Genomic DNA, 16195 nt, shown 5'->3' with positions numbered 1-16195 from the left:
TCTGGAAATGACTACTTTATTATTTTTTTTAAAAGCACATAACCTTATTTACCAACTTCTCTTGGTACATTTATGAGTTTTCATTCATGTAGAGGTGGACAGCAAAGCCTTATTCAAATACTTTATCAAATATGGGGGTGACCCCTAGGTTCTACAGATGATAACAATCAATACTCAGCACTGACAATTCTTGTATGATTTTTGTTTTTTAATTTCTTGCTTCAGGTCTTCCAGGAATTCCAAAAGACCTTGTGACAAATCCATCATTTCCTTTGAGGATTTGTTTGTTCTTTAGTTATTCTGGGTTTGTATCTTGACCATTCTTGGCTCCGTAATATTTCTTTGTTGTAGCATTTTCTTGTATTGATTCATTTTTCCAGGCTTACTTCCTGAATTGGAACTTTGTGTCTAGCCAGGCTCTGGCCACTTCTGAAACAGATGTTGAGACCTCCTTTACTACTGATCCATATGGTCTGGGGTTTGGGTAATTGAATGCTGTACTTTTCAAGTACCTCAGGAGCGGCTGCCCAGTCTGCTGTACCAGGGCAGTAGAGGACACACAGATGAGGTGGTCTACCTGGGCAGCCCACCTGAGCTGTCTACAAAGGATGATGAGTGTATGATCCAAGGCCCACCCTGATTGTTGCCCTTCCATACCAAGAGCTTTTCTATCTTCCCTGGTGCTCATAGGCTTCTGGCTGTCTCTGTGAAGATCTGGGCTGGCAAAATACTTTTACTAGTTTCTCTTTGGATTTCTTGATCATCTCTCAATCCAGTGATCTTTTTTCATCCTTACTAGAGTAAATGAGAACTCAGGACTGTTTGGTTTACATTTATTCTGCCATCTAAAGCAGAGCAGCCAACATGTGAAACTTACCTATTAAGACCAGATAGGCCTGATATACAATGCTGGAGGAGTTACCCACAATGAAATCATAGCTCTTCTGAAATGATCAAGTGGCCCATAGCTAGCAAAAACATTTCAAGGAGGTGCTGGTGTAGTAATACGACAGAAGAGTGGGGTACTTATAGCTTGGAAAACTGAGTGCCTTAGAACACAGTAAGAATTTACTGAATGAATGATTCAATGTGTGGCATAGGAGAAAGAGAACTCTCTCCCCTTGCCCAGCCAGACCCCCAGAAAAAGCCATCTAGACTCATTGCTTTCTCTTTCCTCTTTCAGCCCTTTGCAATCTGGCTCCTAAATTGTCATTCAATTGAAACTGCCCTCTCCAAAGCTATCAATGATCTTTTATTGTCAAATCTCACCTATTTTAACCCTTATCCTTACGCTTAAGGATAATCCGTATCCTGCTTGACTTCTGTAGATATTGCGCCACGCACCATCTTCATAATACTATCTTCTCCCTTGGTTTTTGTGACACTGCTTCCTTGGTGCCACCCCCATCTGACCTCTCCTTTGCTGGTTCATCACCCATGCCATACCAACTAACTGTGGGTTTATATCCCAAGGTTCTGTCTTGGGCTCATTCCTATTTTCTCCCTCTATCCCCTCACTTGATGACCTCATCAGCCTCCATGGGTATAAGTTTTTAGTCCTAGTCTCTCTCCCCAACTCCAATCCCATCTCCAACTGGCTACTAGACATTTCAAACCAATTGTCCTGCGGTATCTCAAATCCATTATGTCTAAGACAGAACTCATTGTTTCTGCAAAATCCACACATTTCTGAACTTTCCTATTTTACTGAAGCCATCACAATCCTTCCAGTAACCCAGGTTTGCAGCCTCAGAATTATCTTCAAATCCTTTATCTTCCCTACCTTACATATCCAAATCAGTTCCCGGATTTTGCTGTTTCCAACTTCACATTTCCATCTGTTTTCTCTCTACCAATGTAGCCACAATCCTTGTTCAGATACTTATCACCTTTTACCAGAACTATTACAATAACTTCCTAATATGGTGTCCCTGCCTAAAGTCACTGTCCACTTCATCCATGATTTTCCTAACACACAGTCTGACTAGACCAGTCCCACACTAAATCAACTCCAATGACTGGCTACTTGTTGCCTCGAGGATCAAATATAAGCTCCTCTGTTTGGCATTTGAGTCTCCTTACAACTAGGCCCCAAACTACCATTCTGGTCATACTCTTTCCCACATTCTATGGCTTGGCCATTGGCTTTCTTACTGCTCATCACACAATACTCTATTTCCCATCTCTGTGCCTTCGCACTTTAGTGTATACAGGGAGTCTCCCCACAGAATGTAAGCCCTTTGAGGGGAGGGACAGTTTTGTTTTTGTCTTTGTGTCTGGCATGTAGCACAGTGCCTGGCACAGTATAGGTACTTAATAAATGCTTGTGGATTGAACTGCACTAAAAATCAAGACCCACTGATTCCAGTCCTAAATCAGCCATTAGTGTTAATATCAAAGCCTTAGGGGGAAGACTTTGTGCCCTTGGGCAACTCATTTTACCTCTATGATGTTAGTTTCCCCACCTATAAAATGAGAGGATTAGATGAGGCACTTCCTGCCTTAGGACTTCATAACTTCTTGTAAAATGGCCTATCACTGGGACAGCTAGATGGTGCAGTGGATAGAGCTCTGGCCTTGGAATCAGGAGGACCCGAGTTCAAATCTGACCTCAGACACTTGAAACTTACTAGCTGTGTGACCCTGGGCAAGTCACTTAACCCCAAAGTGCCTCACCAAAAAGCAAAAGAAGCTACCTCCACTCTAACACCTTCTTGATCCCTACCCTATGCTCCTCTAATCAGAAATAATCAACCCCTGATCTTGAAAGCAAGGACTATCTTGCTTTTCTATTTGTATCTCCAACACTTAGCACAATGCTTTGTACACAGTAAGCATTTAATAAATGCTTCTACATTCACTCATTCCTCTATACTTTGTATTTTTATGCATTTATCATTTTCCAACTTAAATTATACTTGTACACACAACTGAATATCCCTACAAAACTATTAAGTTCTATAAGAAATCAAGGGAATAGGTCTTATATAAACTTTCCTAAAACAAGTACCTTATAATATGCAGATGCTGCAAGAAAAATTGTTAAACAATCATAATATGCATATTAAGAGAGCTTAATATTTCTTGAACCGTATTCGGCACAATTCAATCTCTTTTGCTTACACTACTTCTAAATTGCTTTGTACATTATTTGTTTTTATTGCTTTTATATATACTTTTTATATTTGTAATTTTTTTCAAATTTTCTACAATTCATGTAAACAATCAGTATTAAACTCTTACTACTCTTCCGTCTTCAGCACTTCAAAAGACCTACCGTGTCATTAATTAATTTATTACTTCCAGTCATACAGATCAAAAACCTCTTGATGCCTTCAAGCACTGAAGGCATCGAAAGCAGAAAAAGTTTAAGAAGCCCTGCCTTAGACGATGATCTTCAGGGTTTGCTGTAGTCAAAAAATCCATTCCCTATTTGCCAGCCTTCTGATGATGAGCCTTCTCACGCTGAGTTATGCTGATCCTCAGATGAAGATGCACAAACTGTCACTGGGCAGGTACTTGAAACCTGCTAACTGCGCAGGACCTAACCTGCAGGGTCATTTCTATGCCACAGGAAAGCAAAGGAAAGGTCTTTAGTGAAGCAGTCATTCCCACAGATGAATCAATATGCCAGTTTATTAGGTCATCAACACTTTTTCTGGAGTCAGAGTAGAATTTCTCAATTTCTCATCAAGTCTGTTTATTTCTTACAACTTTGACATAAACTATATCACAAAAATTGTACATGTAATTGAGTTTATTAGATATAAAGTAGTTACAGATTAGATGCTGCTTATGTTTCTGGAAAGTTAATTAACTGCAAAGAAATGTTGAAGCTGTAAGAGATCTTTGGGATCTGAATCAAGTTCAATGACTTCATTCTATGTGATGAAGAAACTAGGACCAAGAGAGGTTGGATTAAGTAACATGTCCAAGGATGCACATTTAGTTACTGACAGTTAGAACCAGAACCTGATTCTCCTGACTCTCAAATCAATGTTTTCACCATGATATCATCTGGCCTCCTAAGAAGCTAAGGAATAGCTTCCTTGGCTGAGCTGAAAAATGAAAGACTTCACGCTAGATTTAACAAAACACTGCAGTTCTTACGATCTATGTAAAAGTCTTTATTAGGCTGAAACTGACATGTGCATAAAATGCTATTATTCAATATTAAGGAAAGTCAAGAGAAGATAGTTTTGTATTGTAGTTATTTATGATGCACCATACTCCCCCTTCCTCCTTCCAACTAGATTGTGAGTTCCGTAAGAACAAACTATGCTTTGTACATCTCTATATCACCCCCAGTGCCCAAGACAGTTCAATGCAATTCAATACAACAAACATTTACTGAGCCCCTACTATACGCAAGTCACTGTGTCTTAGCAAAGTAGACACAAAGATAAGAAATTAAACAAATTCTCAAGGAATCTGCAATCTAATGGGCGGCAGGAGCGGGGAGTGGAGGGAAGAAATAAAAATGTCGAATGAAGCAGGTAAAAAGACAAAACCAGACAAAAAGCTAGGAAAATTTCAAAGAGGAAAAGACCAACAACTTTCAGCTCAGTAGGTCCAGGAAGGCTTCATGAAGGAGGTAACACCTGAAAGAAAAGAATAGGGGCAGCTAGGTGGTGCAGTGGATAGAGCACCACACCTGGAGTCAGGAGGACCTCAGTTTAAAACTGGCTTCAGACACATAACATTCACTAGCTGTGTGACTATGGTCACTTAACTCCATTAAGCATTAAAAAAAAAAAAATAATAACTTCAATATTAAAAGGAGTAAGGAATAGGGAAGTGAAGAGGGGGGGGGGGAAAGAGGGGAGAATGCAGGAAGTCCATTCCAGGCATAAGGGATAATGTGTGCAAAGGTAGAGAGCGGAACAAGGAGACAGAGGGGAACAGAAAGAACAAATACTAAAAAGCATTCAATTAATAAAATTGACACAACTAGGAAAAAGTCAACTGGGAAAAAAATTCTTTATCAAATATCACTAATAAGTGATTTGATACAAGTGATATTATATGAAATATCACTAATAAGGGTCTGATATCTAAAGGAAATAATACATAAAACCAAAAGCCATTCCCCAAAAGATAAGTGGTCAAAAGATATGAATAACTCTCAAAAGAATTACAAACTATTAACAATAAGAAAGAATTCTTCAAATCCTTAGTAAGAACATAGACAAATCAAAACAACTCAGAGGTTTCACTCACCCCAAACAAGTTGGCAGAATGATGAAAGAGAAATAATTAATGCTGGAGAGGGTAGGCCTCAGAATTGGTACAATTCTGGAAAACAATTTGGAATTATGCAAAGAGAGTTACAAAAATGGCCACACCCTTTGATCCAAATATTCTATTGTTAGGCAAATACCCTAAGGAGGTCAATGCCAAAAAAAAGGCCTATTATACACCAAAATATTTGTAGGAGCATTTTTTCTAGCAACAAAGAACTGTTAACAAGGCAGATGACCAGTGACTAAGGACTGGCTAAACAAACTGAGGTCCATGAATATAATGTTGTAAGAAATGATGGATTCAGAGAAGCAAGGAAAGATATACGAAGTGATACAAAATGAAGTAAGCAGAATCTGGAAAACAATATACACAATGATTACAACAAGCGGTTGTTTGTTATGTCTACAAAACAGCAGGAACCAAATGCTGCAAAATTACAATGACCAAGACTTTTCTGCTCTGTCAGTAAGTTTTGCTAAATTTTTCTTTCTTTCTCTTTCTTATTCTTTACTCTAAGTCTAAGGGATGGCTCTCTCGGAGGGGGTTAGGATAATGATACAGTGGGAGGTGTAGATGATGTAAAAACAAAATATATCAATAACAATTTAAAAAATATTCAGTGGACTGAACTGAATTTTGACAGCACTCTGAAACAAATCACTCATGTTTCCTCTATGAGACATATGAAACTGGAAATACAAATGACATCAATTTCTTAGTAAAGAAAGTATAATCCATAGACCCCTTTTACAGATGAGTTTTATTTTCAATATTTCTTTCTGCAAATCTCCATATTTACCTTTTCCCTCCCTGGGATTCTTTACAATCAAAGAATTTTAAAAAACAAACAATAACAAAAGAGTCATCTTAAGTGTAGTGATCCGACCCCCAGAGTTTCCTTTTGGCAATTTCATTTCTTATTTCATTGCTTTTTAAGTTGAGAAGTACAAAAATCACTGGATTACATGCAGTAGTGCCAATTTGCCCTATAAATTACCACCTAAAAAGGCAGTCCCGGGGAGATCAAATACTTAGAATGTGGCCTTAATATCACAACTAAACAATATCCTGGCTCTTACTTAATAAAATGCTTTGACTAAGAGGGTTTTGAGGTGAAGATAGAGCTTTCACAATGTTTTCCCTAAAAATTATTGGTACCAAACACTAAGATCAGATATTCTTTAAATCTTTAAGTGTTTCACTGAACTCATAAAGGTTCCCTTTGTCCCTCTGTCGAGGTGTTAAAATTAGCTTCTCCTATAAAGGAGCACCTGTTCTCTAAAGCAATGTAGTAAATGAGCACACTAACTGTGCCAGTCCAAGGGCTCTGATTGATTAGCACAGTGCAATCATCACTCTCTGGGCCAGCAAAGCTAGACCTTCACTACTCAGAAACTCTAGGGAGAAAAAAACCTCACTGGAGCTTAAAAGCTAACCAGCCACCAAGCAGTGCACAGGTACTAGGAGAACTACAAAAATATCAGTTGTGTTTTGTTTTCAAACCAAAAATAGGGTCCACAAAAAATAAACTTTAAACACAGATCTTCTAAAACAACTCTCCAGAGGTTAGTTTGTTTCCATGCCAGATCTAGACATATTTCTTTATCTGGAGGGAATGAACATTTACCCTAGCACTTTTGATCCCTTTCAAAATACCAAATGCCAAGTGAATTGAGCTGAATTTCAGAGGCTGCATTAAAGTGTCATTTGAAAATTAAAACTGTGGCTAAAGGACCTTTGTGAACTTTGCATACATCTTTTCCCCACCCCACCCCTGGTCCCACAAACTTTTACTCTGCAGGAAGGTCAACAGTTTCTGGTCAAACACATTCTCAAAGTTGTCAGGAACAGAGAATCAACATTTTATAAGGTTGGCTCCTGGTTCTCACTTAAGCCACGACTTTCAAGAGCCAAATAACCTGTGGGAAATGAAGCACAGAAATATGAGTGAGAGAAAGAAAAAACTCCTGGGTGAGTACTTTTGTTAAGGAAACTGACTGACTACATCCCCCGATCCCTGCCTCACCCCCCAGGAGAAGCTGACTCAGAGTATAGTAGGAGACAAGGACCCTATAGTAAGAGCACAGCTGTTCTGAGGTCCAAGAGAGGTCAAGCACAGTAGCCGCTGGGGCCACAAATCCGTTAGCACTCCACCCCTCCAGTGCCAGAAAAAGGCACTGGATCCTAGAAAAATAATGACTCTGCTTGTTTTTCCTACAAGCCCTCTCATAGCCCCTAGGCTTATTGACATAACTGCCTGAAATGAAACCAATTTATTTATATTATTTTTTTCTATAGAAAAACACATTTGAAAATTTAGCCATGTTCCAGCAACACTGAAGAAAGGAGCTACACTGGATTTAAGACATATTTTTCCATATCAGCAGATGCCCAACAAATGCTGAGGACCTTAACTAAGCAACATGAGACAACAAGGCCAGAGGGTTGGAGACAGAGCCAATGCTCAGGTCTGATCATCACTCTACTGCTCTAAAGCCTTGAGTGGGTGGCTCCTCATGATTAGAAAATAAAGGCCCAGGGGCAGCTAGGTATCGCAGTGGATAGACCACTGGCCCTGCAGTCAGGAGGACCTGAGTTCAAATGTGGCCTCAGACACCTGACACTTACTAGCTGTGTGACTCTGGGCAAGTCACTTAACCTCACTGCCTAGCAAAAAAAAAAGCAAAAAACAAAAAGCTCACTTCTCTCATCTTATTCCACACTCCTCACTCTCACTTTTTTTTTTTTTTTTTTTTGGCAATTGGGGTTAAGTGACTTGCCCAGGGTCAGACAGCTAGTAAGTGTCTGAGGCCACATTTGAACTCAGGTCCTCCTGACTCCAGGGCTGGTGCTCTATTCACTGAGCCACCTAGCTGCCCTAACCCCGTTGTTTTTTGGTGGCATTGTTTTTGGTTTTCTCACAAATGAAAAAACAGACTCAGAAAGATAAAATGATTTGCCCACAGTAACATATTTCAGCGAGTGGCTGATGTGATTCAAACCCAGCTCAGCTGATGCCTCTGCCAGGGCTCTCTGTACTCTAGCCCATGCTGCTCCATCTTCTAGTATAACTCCCGGGCTTCCTACAGTACTCTCTCCTTTCCACTCCATTTTCTGCACTTACCAAATTCTAATTTTCATTTTTATTTTTTGCACACTTGCTATCACTAAAAGGTCCTGGATACAGGGACTAAGCCGTATGTATCTTTAGATCTGTTTTAATGTCTAGTACAGAGTTGGAATCTAACAAATGTTTGTTGCTGTTGGCAGATCCAAATAAAAAATGGCAGTCAAAGCTCTAACACACACCTGAGAACTGGAGCTAAACTGCACACCAAGAGAGGCAATAAAATATAAACACTCATGTTTAAGGCTTACAATATGTTTTCTCATAACAACCTCAAAACAAATCTATGAAGAAAATATCCCTGGAAAGCCAGGAACAATATTGCAAAATCTCTTTCTCTCTTAAAATGCCACCAGATTTCACCTAGCCTCTGGAGGAATTTGTTTTTTAGCACTAAGTTTTATTGATGATTTTGTTTTTTCTATCACAATTAACTTCAAATATACCTACTCCATTCTCATACTCTGAATCAAAGGGTCACTTTTCTAACTTGATCCCCACTCTTTTCTAGGATATTTGGACCAATTCAGAACTCTACCAACTGCATTAGCGTTCCTGTCTTCTTACAAAGGAATATAAAGCCCTTTCCCATTACCCACCCACTTAAGACTCTTGTTGCTTATTGTGAAAGATCAGCTCTACAAAAGTGGGCATGAAGAACCTCAGTTGAACCATCTGATTCTGCCCAGGCCCAGGTTAGGAAATTCTATTCTTTACTTGTATACACCTCTGGATCCAGGATAGTGCTCACTGAAGTAAGAAGCCAGGAGGATTGGTCAAAATCCAGGCTCTTAAGTCTTTAAGACTGTTGTGATGGAATGTACCACAGTAATTTATAGAGTATAAAGAGTTATCATATATATGCTGTCATCTGATTGCCACAACATCCCTGTGAGGTAGGTAGAGTAAATATTATCACTCCCTTCTTAAAGATGAAGAAACTTTTTTTTTTAAAGAAGAAAAAGATTTGCTCAAAATCACAAAGCTAGCTAATAAAACTAGGACTCGAATCAGGGTTTTCTGACTCCAAGTCTGGCATCCTGAAACTATATCAAGCTGTCTCAATACAAAGACAAGACCCAGATACAACCCTTACCTAGGAAAAGGGAGGGAGGAGGTGTGTGGTAGTATCATGGTTGGGATTTTTTTCACTTCAATCAATCTTTATTAAGTACCTACTATGTGTAACATACCATGTCTCCAGATACTGAGATGAAAGAAAATACACTGACGTGAGGCAGAGAGGTCAGAAGATCTGGGCTTGAATCTTACTTAGTTCTGCCTTGTGTAAGCTTACACCACAGGTGAGGACATGTCATTTCCTTATCATCACAATATAGGGGAAGGGCTCTAACTTCCCTTAGCTACTCTGCTTATTCACCTCTCAAATAGTTAAGGGCTTACCCTTTGGACCCTGTCCAGAGCGGCTCCCTAGGCATGGTTCTGTCTCCTGGCCTCAAGGTATCAGCTCCATTCCTTTCCCCATATTCTCCTATAGATAATTCAAGCTGAGGTGGCTCCCCACCCCCAGGGAAGGGTCCAAAGCATTTTATACAAATTATCTCACTAAGGCTTCATAACTGCTACTTGATATCAGTGCTATTATTACTATTATTATCCCCTTTTTACTGATGAGACAATTTTAGAGGCAAGTTCCTCATTTTTTAGATGAGGAGCAGAGATTTGAGACTAAGTGACTTGCTCAGGGCTAGAAAGTTAGAAGCAGTATTTGAAGTCAAGTCTCTCCTGACTACAAATCCAGTAATCCTTCTACTACACCTGGCTGCCTCTCCAACTGGTTTGGATTCCCCACTTTGCCATGATTTCAATACTTTAAAAGGTTCGAGAACACAGCTAATTTTCATATACCATAAGGACCCAAGTTATTCTAGCAAAATGACAATTCTGCAAATTAAAAGGTAAATAACTATACTTACACAATCATGCAAAACATCATGAAAACATTCCACAAGGCAATGAAGATTCGAAAGTATCTGAGACTCAATAAGAATTCCCTGATGTTGTCACCTGAAAAGTCAAGATACACCATATAAACGTTGTTTGCATTTAGCATAACATCCCACAGTTATGGTGGAAAGAGCCTTGGGCCTGGACTCAGAGGATCTTGGACCCCATCCCAGCGCTGACATTCATACCTGTAAAACAAGGTGCGGTAGGGCCAGATGGCCTCTCAAGTCCTTTCTAGCTCGAAGCATGTGAAGCTCCCCTAGAATATTTGTCTGGTGATAATTTACACTGAAAAATATCACTTATAGGTTTGAAAAATACCGTATTTACATTATCTCATTTGAATTTCAAGCCAACATGGTGATGTAAGTCCCTTATGTACTGTCAATGTTTTCAGATGCGGAAAGTAACCAATACTCAGTGAGACTGCATGTCTCCCCATGAATCCCATCCCATAGACAACGTGTGCAAAGGTAGGATCTGAACCAAATCCATTCTTATTCCCACTACACCCAAATCATACTCCCTTGACTATTAAAGAAATCCAATTTGTAGTTTTCAGCTTAGTCACTGTGGTGTGGATCGTGAGGGGAAAGCCTAAAAGGTAAGCCAAGTTCTTCCCTCCAAAGTTGGCATGGTGACCACACGAGAGTTCTCAATGAAAAGAACCCTGGACTCGAGTCAGAAAACCTGGGTTTTAATCATAACCCACTATTCTGAGACCCTCAGCAAGATATTTCCCCATGTGGGGCCAATCTCCTCACCTAGAAGATGAGCTGTTGGGGGTAGATGGATTCCAACTTCCCTTCCAGTTCCAAGACTGGATAAGGCTATACTTCTAAACTAGTTAAGATACAGCCTCTCTGGTAGCAGATTCCTGAAGAAAACAACCTTTGAGCCCAGACCTTGAGAATGAGAAACCTTAACAAGGATACCAAACAAAGGCACCGAAAGGAGTTTTTGAAAATAAAACAGTATGTTTGGAAAGGCAGGCCAAGTGCTCGGGTATCTTTTGTTCAAGACACAGACATCACTCCCAGCCAGTGAACCTGCCCAGGTAACTCTCAGCTCAAGGGTTCCCACTGTTTCTTATCATATATGCCCACAATGATTCTGGTTACTGACAAATGAAGCCCAGCCATGGCACTCAGGACACAGAGATGTGTTGCCAATATCCCAAGTGAATCTCCCTATACTCAGCACAAGTTTTAGTGATACTGCCTCCTCCTAACTATACCCATCTTCCCTAGCCTCCTGCTACCCGTACTGACCCATGGGAAATCCAAAGTCAGAACACTCATCTAAATGCTGCCAATGGAGGGCCCCTGTAGTGAAAAAGAAAAGGCAAAGGGGTGCATGACACACCACCCGTGCTGCACAGGAGCCCAGCCTCAACATCCCCCAAGGGCTGTCACCCCGTGTGAAATCAAAGAGTCTACTTTGAGAGAAAGAGTCTATGGGCCGGTGATGTGAGTGTTAGAGTTCATATATTTGGAGCTGGAAGGAACCTACTATCAAGGCCATCAAGGTCAACCCTCTCATTTTACAGATGAACAAACTGAGGCCCAGGAAAAGGAATCAACTTCTTCAAGGTCTGTTCAGCAATAACCATCTTCCCTGTGTCAGGCCCTGGGCTCAGAGCGAGGGGCACAAAAAAAGGCAAACACAGTCTCTGACCTCGAGGAACACACATTCTACCTGAAAGTGATGTGGGAAGAGAAGGCAAGACCACCTAAGGGTACAGGAAAGGGGCCTGCAGGTGGGATTGGAGCTGAGAAGGAAGCCCTGGTGGGCCAGAGAAAAGCTGGATTTTGGAGTAGGTGTGAGCTCCAGGGGCTCCCTATGACCTCCAGATCAAACATAGAACCCTCTGTTTGGCACTGAAGCCCTTTACGACCTCGCCCTTCTCAGACTTCCCAGCTTTTACTCCTCGGCTATACTGGCTGAGTTTCTGGCTCATCATCTTCCTTCAGAACAAAGAGTGTAGCTGCTTCCCCAGGCTCTGTCTCTAACTGCATCCTGGACACATCTGCCTGGACAGAGGAGTGGCACTACATGTCTAAACTACAACATGCCTAAAACTGAACTCATCACCTTTCTCCCCACAAGTCAGCAATTTCTCTGTTTACTATATAGTACCATCCAACCAGGTAGCCACTCCGGGGACCTCAGGTGCAGGCCAGACTCTTCCCTGCCACTTAGACCCACTACCCCTACCATACCTGACCCCAATACAAACAGCTGCCCAGTCATAATGATTCTACCTTGGGAATACCTTTTGCATTTACCTCTTCTTTTCCCTTACACTGCCATCCCCCTTAGGCGCTCCTTACCTCTTGCGTGGACCACTATCATAGCTTCTCACTTATCTTCTTGCCTCCAGTTTCTGTCCTGTCTAATCTAGTCTTCACACTGTTGCCTAAGTAATCTTTCTTAATATGGAAGCTCTGAACATGTCACTTCCCTGTTCCAAAGCCTTCTACCGCTCCCCACCTCCTATGGCACAAATTACAAACCACTTAGCCTGACATTTAAGGTCTTCCACAATACAGTTCCAACCTATTTTTGCTGCCTTATTTTACTTTGCTCCTTTCATTTACTTTAAGTTCCAGACAAACCCAAATGCAACCTTCCTCCTCTGATTTCCATTCATTTGTGGTGACCATTCCCCTATACGTGAGATTCACTTTTCCCACATTTCCTCCCAACAAAATGCTTTTTTTTCTTTGAGCCTCAGCTCAAGCACCACCTCTCTCTGAAGTTTTCCCTCATTCTCCCCAAGTGAAAGCAAGCTCTCTTTCACAGTCTACTTGTACGTCTCATCCTCTACTATCAGAGTAGTGTTAAGTCCTTCAGAATACAGTCTGTGTTGTTTTGGATCTTCATATCCTTAGTATCAAACACAGTGCTTGTCATATGGATAGCTGCTTAATGTTTGCTGAATTTGAATTTTGCTTACTCTCCTAACACAAATTAATGAATATTTAATTGAGGGCCCCATATGTGTAAGACCCTGAGGATATACAGTCATGAGTTTAGTTTAACCAGTTAGTAGTAGAGGTGTCTGACAGAGAAGAGGTGGCTGCCTCATGAGATAAATGAACTGTCAGTGAAGGTGTCACAGGAGCTCTGGAGGGAATTCCCACACTGATTGGGAGGCTGGATCAGAAAATCACAACATTAACATTCTGTGACTCATCTTGAGCAAACAGGTGTCAATAAACTTGCAAGGGGCTATTACAGAATCAGAAAAACTTCGGAACTGGAAAGGGACCACGGAGATCATCAAAGCACAACCCACTCATTCTATTAATGAGGAAACTGAGGCCCAGAAAGGGGAAGTAGTTTGTTGAAACAGTGAGGCACATTCATCACAATTCTGTTGATAAGAAGAATGGGACAAGTGTGTCCACATTTGTTTGCATTATTCAACATTATAGGCTGCTGGAGCCACCCAGGACTCACCTGTACTTGGTTCCTTTGACTCCTCCCCAAACCCCTGGGTGTCTTTTTTTTTCCTATAAGGTGGGGAACAACAGTATGACATTTCAGTACAATATAAAGAGAGCTAAAACTGATGCATGCAGGTAAAACCAAAGAATAAAGAAATTGTATACTGCGACAAAACTCCACGTCTGACATGGCCTCTGTGAGTAATATATATTCCAAGAGTGACCACAGTTCTGTACAGGGACAAAAGGCTCTCTACAGGTAAAATGGATGCCTAGTAGGGAGCTAAGAATTCCATGAAGGCAACTGGGGTGAGGTCTCCAAACCTGATGGGGAGTCCTGTGTGGTTAATAGATGAGAGAGCTTTATGCAGATGTTGAGTTTGTCCATAGGTGAGGAAGCTCTATATGATGGAGAGCTGGAAAGGTATTCAGAGACTATCTTGTCCAACCCCTTCGTTTCACATGTGAGGAACCGAAGGGTGAGGGAGGTTATGTGACTTGTCCAAGGTCATAGAGGTAAGCATTAAAAGTGGAATCTGAACTCAGACATTCTGACTCCAGAGTTAGTGCTCTTTCCACTACACCATGATCCCCTGCATGCTCGAATTCTAAGTGACTGGTGCTTATAAGGAGTGGTGAGTAATTTAAACAGGATGACAAGAAACTACAGGAGAGGATTATCTATGGGATAGGAGGCTCTGAACAAAGCAGGGGGTTATATGTGGGTGACAGGGATGTCTAGGCGTAAGGGTGCTCTACACCTGAATGATAGCTCTTGGGGGGGGGGGACAGGGATGTCTATAAGTAAGGTGGCTCCACAGAAGACACAGGGTTCTATAGGGTGACATAAGTAAAGGTTCTATGTGGGTAACTGGGGGGGGTCTATAAGTAAAGGGGCTCTACAGATGGCACGGGGTTCTAAGTATGTGCACAGTTTCTAGAGACGAGCAACATCCGCGGGTGGGGGGGTCCTAGGTGAGTAAAGGGGTGTCTGTGGTTAAGAGGCTCTAAATGGGCCAAAGGTTCTTTGCTAGTGACAAGAACGTAGAGGGGGGAGTCTCGGTACGTGGCTGGGTGACTATGAATGAGAAGACTATATGGGACAAGGGCTTCAAAGCCGAGAGAGTATCTAGAGGGGAGGGGCTCTGTAGGACGTGGCCGGGGTCTCTCTGGCAGGTGGCTGGCCCTGCCTGGGACTCTTTCTCTCCAGGAGGCAGGCTGGGTGTTTCCAGGCTGAGGAGGGGCAGAGGGGAAGCGGGCGTCGGGAGACGGGGCAGAGCTGGGAGCGGGTTTTGGCGGGGCGCAGAGCAGAGCTGGGGGCGGGTCTGGGGCGGAGTACGGGACGAGGCGGGGGAAGGGGGGGGTCGCCCCGTCACTCACAGCTTGAAGTTGAGTACGGCTCCCGCGTTCATCAACAGTGTCCTGAAAGAGGTCAAAGCGCGGTCAGGGAGGGCGTGGCCCCCAAACACCCTCCCCCCGGCCGTCTTAAGGTCACCCTCCGCCCCACCCCGCCAAGCCCAGGGGCCCCTTACCCGAACAGCAAAATGTCCCCGATCATGGTGACTGCCGAGCAGCCACCGGAACCAGAACCGGAACCGGAACAGGAACAACCCTCGCCGAGACCAACCAATCAAAACCGGCGACTACTGCCGGGCCGGCCCCCTTCCTTGTACAGCGGCCAGGTCGTCCAGCTCATGAGAGGGCCGGCCAGGCATGAACCCTCCGCACGCACAAGCTCCAAGCTCCACCTCCTGTCCGTCGGGGGCGGGGCTCTGCGACGTCACGGCCCCGGCGGCGGGAGGGGGCGGGGCATGGATAAAGGGTGGAGATCGAGCGTGAGTGTGAGTGTGAGTGTGTGTGTGTCTGTGTGTGTCTGTGTGTCTGTCTGTGTCTGTGTGTGTCTGTGTCTGTCTGTGTGTCTCTGTGTCTGGCCTGTGTTGACTTGATACAGGGATGATGTGTGACACCCAGCCTATGGCCCAGCCGCGGGAGTTGTGTGACTGACAGGAGACTCCAGGTGACCGACACTATAAGTTTGTCAAGAGACTCTCATGAATGACAAGGAATTCAGTGGGGGAGGGGGGAGGGGGGAGGAGAACTTCTGGATGACAGTCAGCAAGCATTTATTAACCACCATGGATATATGGGGGCCCTGTGGTAGGCAAGTATAGGTCTATGCCAGCGGCGGGGAACCTGCGACCTCGAGGTCACGTGTGGCCTTCTAGGTCCCTGGGTGCTGCCTTTTGACTGAGTCCAAATTTTACAGAACAAATCCTTTTATTAAGGGGATTTGTTCTGCGAAGTTTGAATTCAGTCGAAGGGCCACACTTGAGGACCTAGAGGGCCACATGTGGCCTTGAGGTTGCAGGTTTCTCACCCCTGGACTCTATACAAAATAAATATA

At 42.7% G+C, this 16195-nt stretch overlaps 1 protein-coding gene across 1 annotated transcript; it reads right to left on the bottom strand.

The window, feature by feature from the left end:
* Window positions 1-5985: 5985 nt before the first annotated feature.
* On the bottom strand, window positions 5986-15456 carry SMIM7 (small integral membrane protein 7). The gene is made up of 5 exons (XM_027845419.1): window positions 15324-15456; window positions 15172-15213; window positions 13805-13857; window positions 10309-10399; window positions 5986-7163 (listed from the first exon to the last, which is right to left on the bottom strand). Exons 1-5 carry the CDS (start codon window positions 15347-15349, stop codon window positions 7148-7150), a joined length of 228 nt encoding a protein of 75 aa, XP_027701220.1. The 5' UTR covers window positions 15350-15456; the 3' UTR covers window positions 5986-7147.
* Window positions 15457-16195: the final 739 nt, after the last annotated feature.

The sequence above is a fragment of the Vombatus ursinus genome, unplaced genomic scaffold, assembly GCF_900497805.2.
Source record: "Vombatus ursinus unplaced genomic scaffold, bare-nosed wombat genome assembly UNPS02014961.1, whole genome shotgun sequence".
In the NCBI taxonomy this organism is placed as follows: domain Eukaryota; kingdom Metazoa; phylum Chordata; class Mammalia; order Diprotodontia; family Vombatidae; genus Vombatus; species Vombatus ursinus.
This window is presented reverse-complemented; position numbering and strand designations above follow the sequence as displayed.